The following is a 17,480-nucleotide window of genomic DNA, read 5'->3' as shown; positions in this document are numbered from 1 at the left end:
TCTTTTACATGATGAATTGCCCTCCAAAACTGAACCTTCATTTAAATTCTTACCATGTTTGTGTTCTGGCCATGTTCCGGCCATGTTTCTTTATGTTCCTCCACTGTGTCTGTGCGTGTGTGTGTATGTGTGTGTGAGACAGAAAGAGAAAGGTGTGTGTGTGTGAAGGGACATGAATCCCTGCCATGATGAATTGATAACCGCCGTAAGGGACATGAATCCCTGCCATGATGAATTGATAACCGCCGTAAGGGACATGAATCCCTGCCATGATGAATTGATAACCGCCGTAAGGGACATGAATCCCTGCTATGATGAATTGATTCCATCCACGATGAGGGTAAGTAGTCATTTTTGTTCTCCTTGCATGTGTTAGTTAAAAAAAAAAAAAAAATTAAACAGTGTTGGATACTACTAAGACTTGAATGCATGCTTGTTCATTGAGTCATATTACTTCTCCTGCTTAGACTACTGAGTAGCAATTAGGAAAATTGGAGTGTGGGAATTAGACATTTTACATTTGTGAAGCTATGAGAAGCAGGAGAAGTATACGTATGGCTGTTTTAGTTCCTACTAACACTGAAACTTTTGTACATTGTGAATTCTCAAATGACAAATTATGTTCTCTGTTGTAGTCCCATTGGAGACGCTGTCCAAACCCCCCCCTGATACAACTGGTCAACCGCGGGCATCACCAGTTGATGGTAAAAACACTCTTATCCTGTTTGTGTTATCAAATGTTGTGTTCATTTAGAAAATATTAATTGTTTCATTTTGACTGTATACTTTCCCACAGCTCCAGCCTCTCAGAGTGTGAAGAAGAGGACACCCGTTGCCCTTCCACCACAGCTGGCATTCCTGGTGCAGGAGACAGAGTCAACTCAAGGTATGCTTTCTGCTTAATGCATGGCTGATTTAACTCAGTGTCATTTTCTTTTTCATGCTTATAGCCTGTACAAATGCATAACAGAAAGACTTCACTCTTTTTTAGGTCCCAGCACAAGCGCTGCTCACACCGCTGCACGCAGAGTGCTTACTTTCGAGGACAGTGCTGAAGATGGTAAGAGCATGCAGACAAACTCTATTTTACGAACTCCTGACACTAAGATGTTGTCTTAACACTGTTTTATTATCTATCTAATATCTAACTATTAAATCAATAATGAATAACAGGGCAGTAATAACCTTTTTGTTCTATCTGTTTTCCTTCTAAAAATCTTAGTTCCCTCAGCTCAGGCGCCTGTTCCTGTCCCTCGACCTGTTCGTGTGCCTCTGCTGAGGCAGGACCAAGATGTCCTCCACTGGAACTGTTCACACCAGCAGAAGATGTGGATGAAGACAGAGCTAAAGGATCTCGGGCTGTGGCCTGGGTCTCGGCCAGTGCGTAACCCCGGCAACACAATTTCCCTGTGGCGTCTACCCCCACAACCTGAGCTAATTGAGACGACGGCTGAGCTCCCATCCCCCAACTTCTTTCGGCTCCATCCTTTCTTCATTTGGAAGCCTGAGGCTGACATCATGGCCAGGATGAGAAACTGTTACGTCCTGCCATGTCATCACGGCTGTCCTCATCCGCAGGTGGTCTCAGCTGGTGTGGGCAGGCCTCGTGTGATTGTTGGCACCAGTGGTCAATACTACATGTTGTCTTCGCGACTCTCCTGCAAGGCTTGTGGCAAGTACTGGTATGCTGACAGTCCGCCATGGCTTGAGATGTTGCCCAAGCGCTTCTTGAACCTTCTGCCCGCGCTTGTGACTTACAAGAAGGCCATCTGCAAGTCAGTGATGCACGAGCTGAGGCGCACTGGGAAGTCGCCGAACGACATGGCAAACCAAGTGAACGAGCTCCTGCATCTCAGGTATGAGCGAGCTCACCTGGCCTACCTACAAGCCATAGAGGGTGTCTGGGATGCTGAGGCTGGCGTGCACGGACAGAGGACCATCGGGCAGTTCCTGAGGAGGGAAAACCAGCCTCGTGCTTTCGGATCATACGACGATCCTGATGGCTGGTGTGGAGTCTCTGTGTCTGGTTTTTACCTGACTGACTGCCTTCTGAACGAGTACAGACGTCAGGAGCCGGCCATTTCCAAACTCCTCCAGGGCACCTTCGGGCAGACCTTTAGGTCTGATCACACCAGGAAGGTTGCGCGCAAAGTGACGTTGGCATGTGGAGTCATGTCCAGTTATGCAGCAATGACGAGAACTGGCTGATTGTTTCCTGGGTGATGGTTCAGGCTGAGACTGAGAGGTCCTTGGAGCCGATGTACCGAGGAATGGCCAAGAGGTACAGTGACGCGGGAGTGGAAAAGGCAGGCTACCACTGGATGGACAGGTGAGAACAGCAATATTCTTTTTTCACTGTCACTCAAATTGCCAATGCCATGTCTAATTAACAAAATAACTTTGTTGAAAAAAGAATAGCCAGGGTTTTCTTCTGTGCAGTACCCAAAATGCACATTTAATCAAACTTAAGACTTACAAAAAAGGACAGGACTATGAAACCAACCGCGATAGTAACATATAACATGAAACACACGAAACAATGACCAACAGAGACTGAGGGGAAGACAAGGGTTTACATGCACAAGGGCAAACTAGATAACAAGACACAGGTGAACTAAACAAGGGAATTGACAAGACTACTAATTGGGAACAGGTGAGGGGTGGAGACACAGGAACACATGACAAGGGTAAACAGAGGCACACATGGCAGGAATAAGGAAGTACAAAAGACAGGAAGTAAACAATGGGAAACAGGAAGAGATATAAGGGTACAGAGGGACTACACAAATAAAAGGTCAAGACAGTCCTGACAGTAATGCTTATGTATCTTTGTTATCTTTGTGCCTTGCAGGGACTGCTGTGCTCCGTTCAAAATCCCAGACTGCCTTCCTGATGAGCATTTGCACTGGGAAGCGTGGAAGACGACCCCTTCCATTATTGCTGAAGCCACCGCTGGACCGCTGGCAAACACCTGTGCCTCACGCTCTCATTTCAATGGCAGCATTGTTGTAAAACTGGACCTGTTCCATTGTATGAGGCGTTTTGCACGCGAGTGCGTCTCCGAACACCACAGCCTGTATAGCACGTTCTGCCAGCTCCTCTCTGCTGCCTTCTCTGTGGTGGATCAGGAGGACTTGAAGCGACTCCGAGACGCCTACGAGTTCTGCCGGATCCGTCCGGCCAATCCCACGAAGCAACACACTAGAGAGCACGGCAGAACCAGAATCCCACACCCCGCAGAGCTGCTGGACAGAGTCGAGAAAGTGATGAAACACTTTCACCTCGCCACGGACCCCAACAGCGTCCGACTCTTTAAGCGGTCCATGCTTAAGAGATGGCGCATCCAGAGAGTCCACATTCTCCGTGGTTGCCTCAGCGACCCTGAACTCACAGAGGGCATTATGTACAGGTACGGAGGAACGCCAAAGTTCCGATATGGATCCCTGTCAGAGGTACGTCGCAGCAGGAGGGGTACCACTTCCACCAGGCCCAGTGGGTCACGGGGACTCATGTCTCCACCAAACTGTTCCAGGCCCAGGGCATGACCGGAGTGGCGCGGTGGAACTTTCAACGGCTGGTGGACCTGAAGCAGCCAGGCGTCATCCTCCCTGCTGTCTTCGATCCAGCTTTGACAGCGGAGTTGAACTCTGCCTCAAGGAGAGTGACTGGAGAAGAGAAGTATCCTGCACTCCACCTCTCTGACAGGGACACCGGCGAGAAGTTTGGCTTGGAGTACCATGAGCCAGGCTGCCGTCCAGTCCCTCTGGATTGGGCCAAACACAGAGCACAAAAGACTGCCGAACCTGCTGCTCTTGTGCCTCCGTCACCCAGTCCTGCCCAAGCACCAGAGGTGACACCCGCCACCAGCTGGACGCCGCACACGACCTCCCGGACCAGCACCCTCCTCCAGCTGGACACAGCACCCTGACGCACCATCCCCTGGACCAGCACCATTTGTTGGCCATCGTCTAAAGCGCGAGATGCCGATGACAGACGAAAGCCAGGAACCTCCCGCAGCAATGGGTAAGTTAACATAGAGTTTGGGGCATACATATTTGTATTACATTGTAATGATTTTAAATGATTAACTAAGGAACTAATTTTTCTTTATTGTGTTTCAGAACTTTCATATGCCCTGCCACAGCGGTCCTCGCCGAGGAGTGCCCGCACTGGACCCGTCAAGACAGGTGGACGGGTTTATGTGTTTGACCACACAAGGTGGACGGCACCCATGAGAGCCACCATCGACGGCTTGCTGCAGAGGTACCACGGGGAGAAGGACATGCTTAATCTTGTGGATCAAGATTATGCAAGCATGGTCCATCAAGCCGCAACAGATCCGAACAGCCTGCTTCATCCCACAACCAAGCTACACATCTCCCGCTATGTGAAGCACCTGGCCAAACTGCTGAACATCAGTTCATCTTTGAACACGGGCCAGGAATCACTTGAGGAGACTCAACATCTGTGGCACTCTTTGACAAAGGGGAGTGAGACAACCACCGTTCCTGTGGTCACCATGGAGCCCGCCTCCATGAATCCACCTGCACCACCCACACATCTGTCACAAGAGTCGATAGACAAAATAGTGGAGGATGTTTTGAAGAAGCAGCAGCAGTACCAGCAGCAACAGCAACAACAACAGCAACAGCAGAAGAGAAGACAGACAAAAACCTGTCTTGCCTGTGGACAGCCCAAGTCTGAATTTGAAACTGATGGATCCACTGTCCACCACTTTTACCAGCAAGGGGCTGTGCGCTATTTCTTTTGCTCTAGAAAGGTGCATCAGACTTATGCTGCTGAGGGACTCTCAGACCCCAAAATGTCCTTTGAGGAGTTTGCGCGGACAGAGTTCTTTCAGAGGGAGCTGGAGGCGACCAGAAAACGGGTGGATGATAAGAGGGAGAAAAAGAGGAAGAGACAAGACCCACAACCAGACCCACAACCACAACCACAACCACACCCACAACCAACAGTCCGCCTCTGCAGGTTCTGCCGCTTGGAACTGAAACAGGGACCAAACAGCCCTCACATTCACACGGGCTTCCCTGGAGTGGCAGGGAAATACATTTATTGCCCATCAAAGGTGTACTCTTTGTACAGAGATAAGGGCATGGCCAAGGAGATGAGCTGGCCCGAGTTTCAGCAGTCTCCTTTCTATGAGGCTGAGAGACAAAGAACTGTGGAAGAAAGGAAGAAATGATTTCCCTGTATACCCATTGTTTGTACCCATTTTATTTGATTTTATTTCATTATTTTATTTCATTATTGTTTATTTCATTATTGTTCTTAATGTTTCTTATTTGACTTGTGTATATGTCTCTAGACGTACAGGTTCTTTGTCTGTGTATATGTAAATAGACTACAAATTAATAGTTGTAAAACAAAGTGTACATATATTGTTTTTCTTTCCTTTTTTTCTTTTATTTATGTGTGAATGCATGAAAATGGACACACCAGAAACTAGTTTGGTTTGTTTGTTGTGTTCTTTTTTTTTTATTTCTTTATTTGTTTTACAAATGTCTGAATGTATGAATGTGTGAAAGGTATATATGCCAGTATGTAGAAACTTGATCTTTTGTGCATAGTTTGGACTGTTTTGTTGTACAGATGTACTTAGTGCTCTGTTGTTAACAATCGTTTGGATGTAAATAAGTCAATGCTTCCGTCTAGTCTTCTGTATGAAAGTAAATAGATTGTAAACATGAAAAGGTTAATATGTTATTGGGTTATTATGTTAATGTTCTGCATGGTTATATGTCTATAGATCAAAGGTTCTTTAGACTTCTGTTGAGCTGAATATAGCTGTATAGTTTTTTCTTTCTTTTTTTTTTTCTTTTACTTAATTTTTTTACTTACTTTAACATTATTGCATGACCAGAAACACCAGTTTTCTACTTGTCATATTAACCAGCACTGTATCTATCACTATATACTCCCCCTCCCTATGTATGTACTGTGTCATTGTCATATCTAATTGTTGTCTTAAATTATCTATATTATTTCAAAAACTTTACTTACAGTCCAATTATTTCATTTGTCATATATACATTATTTCACATGTTCATAAATAAAACTGGAACTTTCTTTGAAATATTGCACACTGCCTTTTTGTCCTGCTTAAATAAAAACAATATAGTAGTCATAGTAGTCATGAGTCATAAGAATGGAGGATTTTAATGATAATTAAACACACTGTTACAATCACGTGAAGACATAAAAAAACATTATAAGATCTCCACAAAGACACTGGAAATAGGTTGAAGTAGTATTTCACCATTTTCAATGTAGTAGCATTTACATTCTACTACTGAAAGAGGTCCGTCTACTACTGAAGGCACGAGACACCGCTTTCAGGTCAGGTGATGCTCAGGCCTACAGTTCATCCAGGGCTGACCTGAAGAGGGGCATCAAGCAGGCCAAGCACTGCCACAAGCTTAGGATCGAGGAGCACTTCAAGAACAACTCTGACCCCCGACGCATGTGGCAAGGCATCCAGGCCATAACAGACTATAAACCCACTAGCACCACCCCCCAAAACAGTGCTGCCTCCTTTCCTGACGAGCTAAACAGCTTTTATGCACGCTTCGACAGGGACAACCAGGAGGCTGCCATCAAGGCTGTGGTCACTTCAGACCACCAACCCCTAACACTCTCCTCCACCGACGTGTGTGCTGCACTGAGCAGGATAAATGCACGCAAGGCCGCTGGCCCTGATGGCATCCCACGACGCGTGCTCAGGGCCTGTGCTGGGCAGCTAGCTGAGGTCTTTACTGACATTTTCAACCTGTCTTTGGCCCAAGCTACTGTCCCCGCCTGCTTTAAAAATACCTCCATCGTGCCGGTGCCAAAACACTCCACTGCAGTGAGCCTCAATGACTTCTGCCCTGTTGCACTGACCCCCACCATCATGAAGTGCTTCGAGAGGATGGTCATGGCTCACCTCAAACGCTGCTTACCACCCACACTGGACCCCTTCCAATTCGCCTACCGTAAGAATAGGAGCACGGAGGATGCCATCTCCACGGCATTACACTCCGCCCTTTCTCACCTGGACAATAAAAACAGCTATGTGAGGATGCTGTTCATTGACTTCAGTTCAGCCTTCAACACTGTCATCCCCTCCAAACTGATCATGAAACTCAGTCACCTGGGTATCAACCCTTCCCTCTGTAACTGGCTACTGGACTTTCTAACCAACAGACCCCAGACCGTTAGGTTAGAGAACCACACCTCTTCAACCCTCACCCTGAACACAGGTGTGCCACAGGGCTGCGTGCTAAGTCCTCTTCTCTATTCCCTCTTCACCCACGACTGCATACCTGTACACGGTTCCAACACGATTGTCAAGTTTGCAGACGATACAACGGTGATTGGCCTCATCAGCGACAACGATGAGTCGGCCTACAGAGAAGAGGTCCAGCATCTGGCGCTGTGGTGCGCTGACAACAACCTGGCCCTCAACACCATGAAGACCAAAGAGCTTATTGTGGACTTCAGGAAGAAAGATGACGAACACACCCCCATCCATATCAACGGGATGGAGGTGGAGCGTGTTGCCAGCTTCAAGTTCCTGGGTGTCCACATCTCTGAGGATCTCTCTTGGACCCTTAACACCTCATCAATAGTCAAGAAGGCACACCAGCGTCTCTTTTTCCTGAGGAGACTGAAGAAGGCCCATCTGTCTCCTCAGATTCTGGAGAATTTCTACCGCTGTACCATTGAGAGCATTCTCACCAACTGCATCTCAACATGGTATAGCAGCTGCTCTGTCGCCGACCGCAAAAGACTGCAGAGGGTGGTGAAAACTGCCCAACGCATCACCGGTTCCACTCTTCCCACCATTGAGGCTGTCCAGAGCAAGAGATGTCTGCGGAGGGCACGCAGCATCACCAAGGACAGCTCACACCCCAGCCACAGACTGTTTGCTCTCCTCCCATCTGGGAGGCGCTACAGGGTCCTCCGTTCCCGTACCAGCAGGCTCAAGAACAGCTTCATCCCTGTGGCTGTCACCCTACTGAACTCTGCCCCACGGAGATAGCCCCCCCCCCACCCCTGAGACTATATCTCCCACTCCCCCCCTTGCTGACTGCCGCACACCTCTCCAGCCACTAATTATTTGCACTGTACCCCCCCCACCCTCACCCCCACACAAGTGACAACCACTGAACATTTGCACATTGCACATTTGCACAAAAATGTCTTTTTTTACCTGTACTTAAAATACTATTTTGCTGTTTACTGTTTTACTGTATTAACCGTACTTACCTACCTCAATTGCTGCTAGTCCCAATTATGTTCTTTTTTTTCACACCCAACTCTTACTGTATATATCTTATTTATTCAATTATTCCACTTTACATATGCACAGACTCTGCACTTTTATTGCTATTTTGCACTCTGGTTAGATGCTAAACTGCATTTCGTTGTCTCAGTACCTGTACTCTGTACAATGACAATAAAGTTGAATCTAATCTAATCTAAAATTCTATAAACTGCAAAAATATATATTTTTACTTACAAAAACGTAATTAATTGTTAATCTCCACGTATTTTCAATGCTTTTTACTCAGAAATATCACATTCAATAACACCTCGATCGGGATGCGAACCCCGTCTTTTGGGGAATCGGAAATAAATAAATAAATGAACGGACCCAGAGAGAATGCTTCGATCCTATTGGCTTGCTGGACTGGTCCAGTATTCTCGACTGGCCCCCGCGCGGCAGCCGTGGTTAGTTTAGCTAAACGGCCCTGAACACTTTCCCATTCATTGTCTATGGTAGGACTAAACTACTATGGACGTAATGCTCCTCGTGGCCACTGAACATGTTGGGGCTGTTTTTAGCTTCATCTCCAGTTCTCTTCCTCGATTTCTCTTTTAACTTCAAGGACTGACTGAAGAAGAAGCATCAGGAGTATTGATCTCAACAACAACTTTGTGTGTCTGTTTTCACCAACAAAGGTAAGCGATCCCGCTGTCCTGACATTGTTCGGGAGTTTGTTCATCCACTGAGGTGCCAAAACAGAGAAGAGTCGCAACTTCGCTGAGCGGGCTTTGTTTGCTCTCAGCGATGGGGGTACCAGTCGGCCAGCTGATGAACGAAGTGCTCTGCTGGGGCATGTGGTCTGACCAGTGTTTGGAGGTAGATGGGTGCAGTTCCATTGACGGCCTTGAAGGCCAGCACCATCATCTTGAATCGGATGCAGGCCCCAACAGGAAGCCAGTGGAGGTCACGGAGGAGGGGGTCACATGGGAGAATTTGGGAGAGGCTGGGAGTACAGCCAAGAGGGAGTTGCAATAGTCCAGGTGGGAGATGACCAGCACTTGGACCAGGAGTTGTGTTGTGTCTTTTGTGAGGAAAGACCGGATCCTGCAGATATTGTAGAGGGCAGACCTGCAGGATCGGGCCACATCAGTGATGTTGGGGGTGCAGGACAGTCCATTGTCGAGGATTACGCCAAGGTTCCTTGCCGTCGACGAAAGTGATACCGTGACATCCTCGACAGTGACTGACAGGTCCATATGAGGGCAGTCTTTCCCCGGGATGAAGAGGAGTTGAGTTTTACTAAGGTTGAGTTTGAGGTGATGCACAGCTGTCCAAGCGGAGATGTCTGCCAGACATTCCGAGATGCACGTCACAACGTGAGTGCTGGACGAGGATGTAGGAAAAGAGAGGAACAGTTGGGTGTCGTCAGCATAACAGTGGTAAGAGAATCCATGCGATGTGATTGCAGAGCCTAGTGATCTAGTGTATAGTGAAAACAGAAGTGTCCCATTTCCAGATTTTGGCGTTAGAGTATGTTTATTTAATTTCAACTATGTAGCCTAAATGGTCTCCAGTTTTCTGAAGTTAATGTTGAGAATGTTTCTTGTCGTGGAGAGTGTTATTGATGTTATGGTCTATTTATTTACATCTTTGTCATAGTTAATTAAAGGATTGCAGTTGTTAAACCCTTTCAATTCATCGTACTGTTGCTTTTTTCCGTGATGATTTCTTTTCTCTGCGGTGATGGCTGAGGTTAAGGCCCAGCTGTAGTGCTCACGGTTCGCAACTGCCAATTGGGACATGATGTTGCAACTTATCACCTAACTAATACTATTTCCAATAATGTGACGGACCATCCAGAAATGAATAAGCAGTTGGTCACACATAGCACATTATATTTTAATTTTGGCTGATGTGTTACTTTTTTAATCCATTTAAAACAACCGGTTTATAACCAGTTTTCATAGTCAATGTTCAAATGCTTACCTTATGAGTGAATAACCAACATGGACAACTCATGATGCCAGATACTACAGAGAAAGCCTCACTTATATGATACATCAGAAAAAGGGGTTTAGAATGGTTGGTTTATTTATCCATCCAATATCTATTTTGCTAAACCTTCAAGGTTGCCATTCCCAGTTGACATTAGAGGCAGGGTACATCCTGAACGGTTTGCCAGCAGGGTAACAAACAATAAGTGTCTCCAATTAACCTCTACTCTCCATGTCTCCCACACAGACATGAGGAGGACATGTTGCCTCCACACAGAATGGCCAAGGCCAAACTGGGATTAGAACTGGGAACCTTCGTGCTGTCACAGTGCTAACTGCTGCTTGACCATGCTGCCCGCTGAGTTACATATGTAAAGACAAATATATTGCTGTTCTTCTGAATTTGATAAGAGATTGTAGAAATGCTCCGGTGCTCAGTCAAATGGAGAAGAGTCAAAATACACAACTGTCTCCAAATGTAATGTATTTGTTAAATAAAAATAAAAATACCTGTGGATAAACTCATGTCCCGGTATTGTCTTGCTTCAAAAACAATTATTGAAACAAACTGATTTTTGAACAGTTTTTGTTTGCTTCCCAAAAGTCATAAAAGTGAAGAAAGACACAGATTGAAGTTTTTATGTGTTTTATACGTGATGCAGCAGCAGTGCTTGAGCAAACACAAAATGTTCCCATCATCATTTGTTTGGGTTGAAATCTCTCCAACAAAGAGGTCGTCTATGTGCTACCTATGGTCAGGTGATTGCAGTGATTGCAATTAGTCTCTATGATAAAACCATATGGATAAAATAACAAAACAATTATCCAACCAAACTCCGTGCAGATTATAAAAGTTATGTGGAGCAATCCAACATTTACACTGTAATAATATATAAGTAGTATTTAAAACTATCTTAAAGGACTTAAACAGAAAGAAGAAAAATATTGATTTTAGAGTCACCTGAAGTCAAATTCAAAGCTCAGAGAGAGGATTTAAAGGAGAATATGTTTAATATATTGAATGCTGCAAGAAAGCTTAAACATGAACAGTAAATACTTAGTGGTTTATGTTCAACAAATTTAATTGCAGAATATAACATATTCTATTGAGGGGCTTCAAGAATTATTTAAAAGAGGAGTTTTAACTCTCCTTTGTTGCAATGACAACAACAAAGGATTAAAGGAGTTTTAAACTTTAATGTAAGGATATATGATCAGAGCAATTTGTGACTTTGATCATTTCACCTGTGGACCACAGAGAGAGACGCCTGGAGAGAAAATCTACATTTTCAGTCTAAAATACTGACTTTCTTTAACGTCAGTTATTGATATTATTATTCATCAGCCAACTGATTAACCAGTGAACCCAACAGGTAATACTCACATCGACATTTTTTTTAAAACTAAGATGCAGTTATCTGTAAACACAAGCTTCTGTGGACTGATTGTTAATAAAACAAATATATATAATAATATATAATATAAATGATAATATTTGATCAATAATATGCATCTATCAGCATGTTATATGTATTTATCAGAATGTTATATGTATTTATCAGTATGTAAGCTATGTAAGTAGCATGCTGAGGTAAAAATAGTGATTATCATTTATCTTGTCGTGTAAATGTAGAGCATTGAAATGTAGAGGATTTCCCTCTGGATTGTAGTGAAGTAGTAGATATAGTTTACACTTGGTGTTTTTATCTCTGATACTTTACCCTTTAAAAGTGTCTCAAACCCAGTTTCTCAGCAATGTCACAGGAGAACAACAGTGAAAGAGACAGGTGCACAACTGCCAGGATGAGGAGCCAGTGGTCAGCATGTTGGGCGGAGAAAAGGGAGGTGCTGGAGCGGGATGCATTTCGGGACCTGTTTGAGCGCATCACCAACAATCCATCCCAGGAGCAGTATCCTGCTGAACCCCATGCTGAACTGAACGACCAGCAGCAAAATGTCCTGCAGTCAGGCCCAGAGTTCAGCCAGACAGGGCCTCACAACCAGACACAACCAGAGGTACTTACTATTGGTTAGAGAGAGATTCAGAGGAACTTTATCAATACCTCTATCAAGAAATATACTTATTAATGGAGGAGTATTCATGAGTACTCAGAGAAGTTAACCTGACTGAGTATAGAGACGTTTACTTTGTTAGAAACCTCTCGTTTGGCACGAAGAAATTTATTAAATTGTAAAAACTGTGCATGATTGATTTCTTCTGTGGTTGATTAAAGAATCAGTGGTGTCAGTGATAGTGCTGTGCTTTAGAGTTCTGGGAAACACCACAGAGCAGGTTAACAGGTTACAGATATTATTCATCTTTGGTTCATCATGTTCAGGAGGACAATATTAAGATCAGGACAGAGATTATACAAGGCTGGGTTAGGTATAAATGTGTGTGGGGGTGGCTCTAACTCTCTGACACCAAGGGGACAGATGACACAGAGGATGCAGGTTGTCTTATCTCTTATTTTGTGTCTGTTCTTGTCTCCAGTTCAACAATGTGCCATCAGGGAAGCTGACCAAACACCTGGAGGTGAGGCTGGCTCCTGTTGGATTATTGTAAGTATCGCACACATTAATGCAAACACACACAAACACACCTCTGAGCTACTGTTTCTATTTGTCTTCTTATGTGTCTGATTGTGTTTATGTAGCAAAGGAAAGGGGGTTTACGGGGCTCCAGGAGACAGACTTCCTTCTCCCGTGAACAACCGCCACTCACAGTAAGTCTGCCTGACTAGTTCACAGTCACCTTGTCTGTCATGAATTTATATTTCTTTGATTGAGATGCTTTCATGTTCTTTTCTTTCCTCACAGTTTTAAACATTGGTAATTCATGCTTTCTGTGTTTTTTCTGTTTTTCCACAGAAAGAGAAAATGTGAGAGCTAGCAGGATGATGACATGCCGTATGTCAAGCTTTCGAAGACGGAATAGACACTAAACGCTGTTGCTGAGCTCGAAACTCCTGACTGTGCAGTCGTTGAGCCCAACGTTGAAAAGAGAGTATGTGTCTTTGCTTTGTAGGTTTGAGACTCTGTGTCACACAAACCTCATCCAGCTGTGTCTATGACCACACTTCTAAAACTGTTCTCTAACTATAATTCTTGACATCATGACACATCTATATACCCAGATTTAACTTGTGCAAAACAAGAAAGACACCAGTTCATTGTTGATATGCATTATGATATATACCAAATAGATATTAGAAATATAATAAAACAAATGATCTACAAAATAAAATTAAAATCGCATTTATAAAAATACTATATATATATATATATATATATATATGCAGATATACATGCATTTATACTTCTGACCAAATGTATTTATGCAAATATTTTAATGACCTATTTTTCTTATAGTAGAGCAGGTTTTAATAATGTGACTTTACTTTTACTTTTGTTAATATAAAGTATTCTGTTACATTTCATTACTGGATGAATAAGAAGTATTTAAGTGGGCAGAGAAGAGACAGGGACTTTGATACTGATTATAAAGGCTCAGTATAGTGTATGACTTGCTTATGGATGAGGCACTGATACAATCCTGGATGAAAACTATTATAACTAACAGGTTGTGGTTTTAACTCTCTGACACCAAGGGGACAGATGACACAGAGGATGCAGGTTGTCTTATCTCTTATTTTGTGTCTGTTCTTGTCTCCAGTTCAACAATGTGCCAGCAGTGAAGCTGACCAAACACCTGGAGGTGAGGCTGGCTCCACACACACCTAGCTCTGAGCCTCCGTTTGTATCTGTCTTCTAATGTGTCTGATTGTGTTCATGTAGCAAAGGAAAGGTGATTTGCGGGGCTTCAGGAGACAGAGTTCCTTCTCCCTGTCCAGACACAGGAGGCTCTGGAAGAGATGGCAGCTGACACTGTCGCTGTTGTCCAGACACAGGAGGCTCTGGAAGAGATGGCAGCTGACACTGTCGCTGCTGTCCAGACACAGGAGGCTCTGGAAGAGATGGCAGCTGCCGTTGCTGTCGAGGCACAGGGGGCTCAGGAGAAGATGGCAATGGAATTGAATGCTGCAAGAAAAAGCTCTCTGTCAGCTCTCCTGTTTTCTACTATGGATTATCCAATGCATCTAGTTGAGGACAATCTTCTTCTCCAAAATTCAGTTAAAATTAAAAAAAAAAGATTACAATGGTACTTCAAGCTCCTGAAGTTTGTTACATTCTCCTATTTGTTTTAACCTGTAATGGAAATTACATTTAATTGCATGAGCGGACAATGGTTGACGAAATTGTTAATCTAAAAAGGGTAACCTTAAGGTTTATGATGGTGGCTTAAGAGACACAGAAATTGCCACCACAATATCCAACCAGATATTTTGTCATTTATCTGACCACCTCTCGTTTATCCAACCGGACATTGTTGCTCCGACCAGGTTTCTCATTTATCCAATCACATGTTGTATATCCAACCAGATATTTTGTAATTTATCCAACCACCTTTCGTTTAAAAAAATGAGAAACCTTGGTGAGACAAACAAGGGGTGTTTGGATAAATTTATGAAGTGGGATGATTCAGATCCGTACGGACATTTTAAGGTCCTCATCAGTGCATAAAAGCAGAAGAGATCATTCTGTGCTTGGTTTCTCCTCAGAAACAGATCTCTGTCTGCTCGACAAGCTTTAAAATGATGGAGTACATGACAGTGGTTGTCCGATGGTGCCGTGTGCCACAGCCTCACATCAATTAACCCACATTAGGTCTTGGTGGTACATGAGCAGGTGGAACTGTACAGAAAATGAGACCCAGCATTTGAGAGTTATTTGCGCTCACCTATCCAGCGCTGGTGTTTGGAGCTATATAGCCAAACTGTTCTCTACAATGAAGAAGCTATGGTCAGACCCGACGTTTAATCTATTGGGCTCTGGAGCTTTTGAGTCATTGTTGACAGATAAACAACCATTGACTGAAATTGTCAACCAATCTAGTGTCACATACACTGAGATTCAGCCAGGAGTTAGCTTCTACGAAAATGTCATGAAGACAGTAGCATTGGTGAAAGCGTGCAGTCGGACCCTAAGAAAAGAGCTGACCATTGCAGACCATAGGATGATGTTTAAGCTATCCTGCAGACATGTAAGTACTGAGCACATCCTCTCTTAAACTTTTTTTTTCTCAAAAAAACCCCGAAAAGTTTATATACTCCTTTTCCACAAATCGTTTGTTTGTTTGTTTCATGTCACCCTGACAGGAACCCCACAGCCTGGTAGTGTTGCCACCTGGGTCTGCCACCAACATGATCACAGTGCGATGCACTAAGCCCCAGACGATATATGACCTTATGCCGAAGCATGGCTTACATTGCTCCTGTAATGGAAATTTTTACATTTGTGTATGTTTAATTGCATGATGTATGTATGTGAATGACTGACCAAAGAGTTGACCAAATTGTTAATCTAAAAGGGTAACCTTAAGGCTTATGATGGTGGCTTAAGAGACTTGAGCTTTATGGCCTCGAGAAACCACAACTTTATGGTCTCTCTTGGTATCTCTGATTGGGATCTCACACTGAACACTGATTCTCCTATGTTCTTTGCTCATTTCTGCATGTCATTCAGGTGATGTGTACTGATGAGTCCATCTGCAGATGCTGAATTAAACTTTCAGAAAGAAGTGTTTGACTTTGTGCTTGTTTCACAGAAATTGCCACCACAATTTTGGTGTTGTCGGCAGGATCACTCTTGTGAGAAGACACTCTGGATCTCAGGGCTGAAAGGTAAAACTGCGCAGGGAGTCTGGGACTCTGACCTCAACCTCCCTGAGAAAAGAAGGTAGAGACGTGAGGGCCTGATGCCTGAAAACCAAAGAGTGCTCTCACTGCTGTGATCCAGCGGACCACTTAGCACAAAGACACTGTCTTTCTGGGAAGACAAATTCAGAAGGGAAACGGTTCTCTCACAGGGTGAGTGACAGACGTGTTGGCATGGCAAGGTTTGGAACCGATGTAGAATCAAGGAAGCTTCAGGTGGTCTTGGAGACCACAGAGTTAATATAGAATAAGCCTGTTGGTGATCTTAGAGAAGGTCACATAGTTAATTGGGAACTAATGAGTATGGTATTGGAATAAGCAGGTTGGTGATCCGAGAGGAGGTCACAGAGTTAAGGAGTATTGATATATACAAGATATAATAATAGGAATATACGGAGTGTTTGTTGATTTTAATACACTTGTTATATTGTGTTCTGACGTCGAGTTCATGATTTAACAAACTATGATATAATATAGTAAATAGAGTTTTGCACTGGAGATGTGACTGGGACTGAAGGACTGAGACCTGAGCCAGGATCATCTCGACACTGCCATGAATCTGCTTTAAGAGAAGTTCTCAACCCCCAAAGGTAAGTACATTTAAGTAAACTTAAGTATATTATGGGTCTAATTGGCTTTTTGAGGTTATTAAGAAAGACTTAAATCCTAAAATTAAAATCCTAACAACAAATTTTTAACAAAAGTAAATTAAAAAGAACGGATTAAAATAAATTAGGGAATTTCTAAATGTCTTTTCCCATATCAGCATAACTTTGGTCCTCCAAATTTTGTATTTTGTTGAAAAATGGGGAGTTTAAATTGATAAATAAGAGTTATGTTAAAACTGCTGAGACAACCTATTAAAGAAATGGGTTTAAACATTGGTAAAGGAAAGAAAGATGAGGATAATGCTAATCCACTTTCTTTTCTTAATGTTCAGTATATGTTAATAAGTGATGGTAAGCGTAGAGTTAGAGAGGAACGAGTTAGTGAGGACAAATTAGAAGGGAAAAAGAAATGTAGGGATATTTGTACTGGAGCGTGTGAATTTTGGTTAACTGAAGTGAATATCAGGGACAGTTTACAGAAGGTAGGGATTGAACTAATCTCCAAGTCTCAGTGTGTCCGACTTGACCCTGATCTGGACTCAGCTCCACCGAGAGGACAACTACAGCCAGCAGCGGTGCAGTGTCCCTAACCTCCATCCAGACCTCGACCTTGTTGCAGCAGAGGAGGTGGATAGGCCTCCATCATGCACCACTCACATACTCCACGGCGAACCGGGAAGGAAGCAATTTATGATTTGAATGCAACCCTGCAAGCACCGATGGTGGAGGTGGCTGCAGGAGATGGAAACACTCAGCTGATCTCCAGACCATGGACATTCACCAATATGAAAGAACCTACCATTTCATCTCTCCCACAAGTGTTAAGTGGGGG

At 43.7% G+C, this 17,480-nt stretch overlaps 2 protein-coding genes and 1 pseudogene across 2 annotated transcripts in view; 2 read left to right on the top strand and 1 right to left on the bottom strand.

The window, feature by feature from the left end:
* Positions 1-197: 197 nt before the first annotated feature.
* LOC138407078 (uncharacterized) overlaps positions 198-17,480 on the top strand; it is a 119,199-nt gene continuing 101,916 nt past the window's right edge. The window contains exon 1 of the mRNA XM_069521422.1: positions 198-340. The gene's annotated coding sequence lies outside the window, so the exon portion shown is untranslated. The remainder of the gene's footprint in view (positions 341-17,480) is intronic.
* On the top strand, positions 3,930-5,412 carry LOC138407019 (uncharacterized). The gene is made up of 2 exons (XM_069521331.1): positions 3,930-4,023; positions 4,122-5,412. The coding sequence occupies exons 1-2, from the start codon at positions 3,981-3,983 to the stop codon at positions 5,201-5,203; spliced, it is 1,125 nt and encodes a 374-aa protein (XP_069377432.1). The 5' UTR covers positions 3,930-3,980; the 3' UTR covers positions 5,204-5,412.
* LOC138407123 (uncharacterized) lies at positions 8,850-10,071 on the bottom strand (annotated as a pseudogene).

Source organism: Paralichthys olivaceus, chromosome 24, assembly GCF_024713975.1.
Source record: "Paralichthys olivaceus isolate ysfri-2021 chromosome 24, ASM2471397v2, whole genome shotgun sequence".
NCBI classification, from domain to species: domain Eukaryota; kingdom Metazoa; phylum Chordata; class Actinopteri; order Pleuronectiformes; family Paralichthyidae; genus Paralichthys; species Paralichthys olivaceus.
This window is presented reverse-complemented; position numbering and strand designations above follow the sequence as displayed.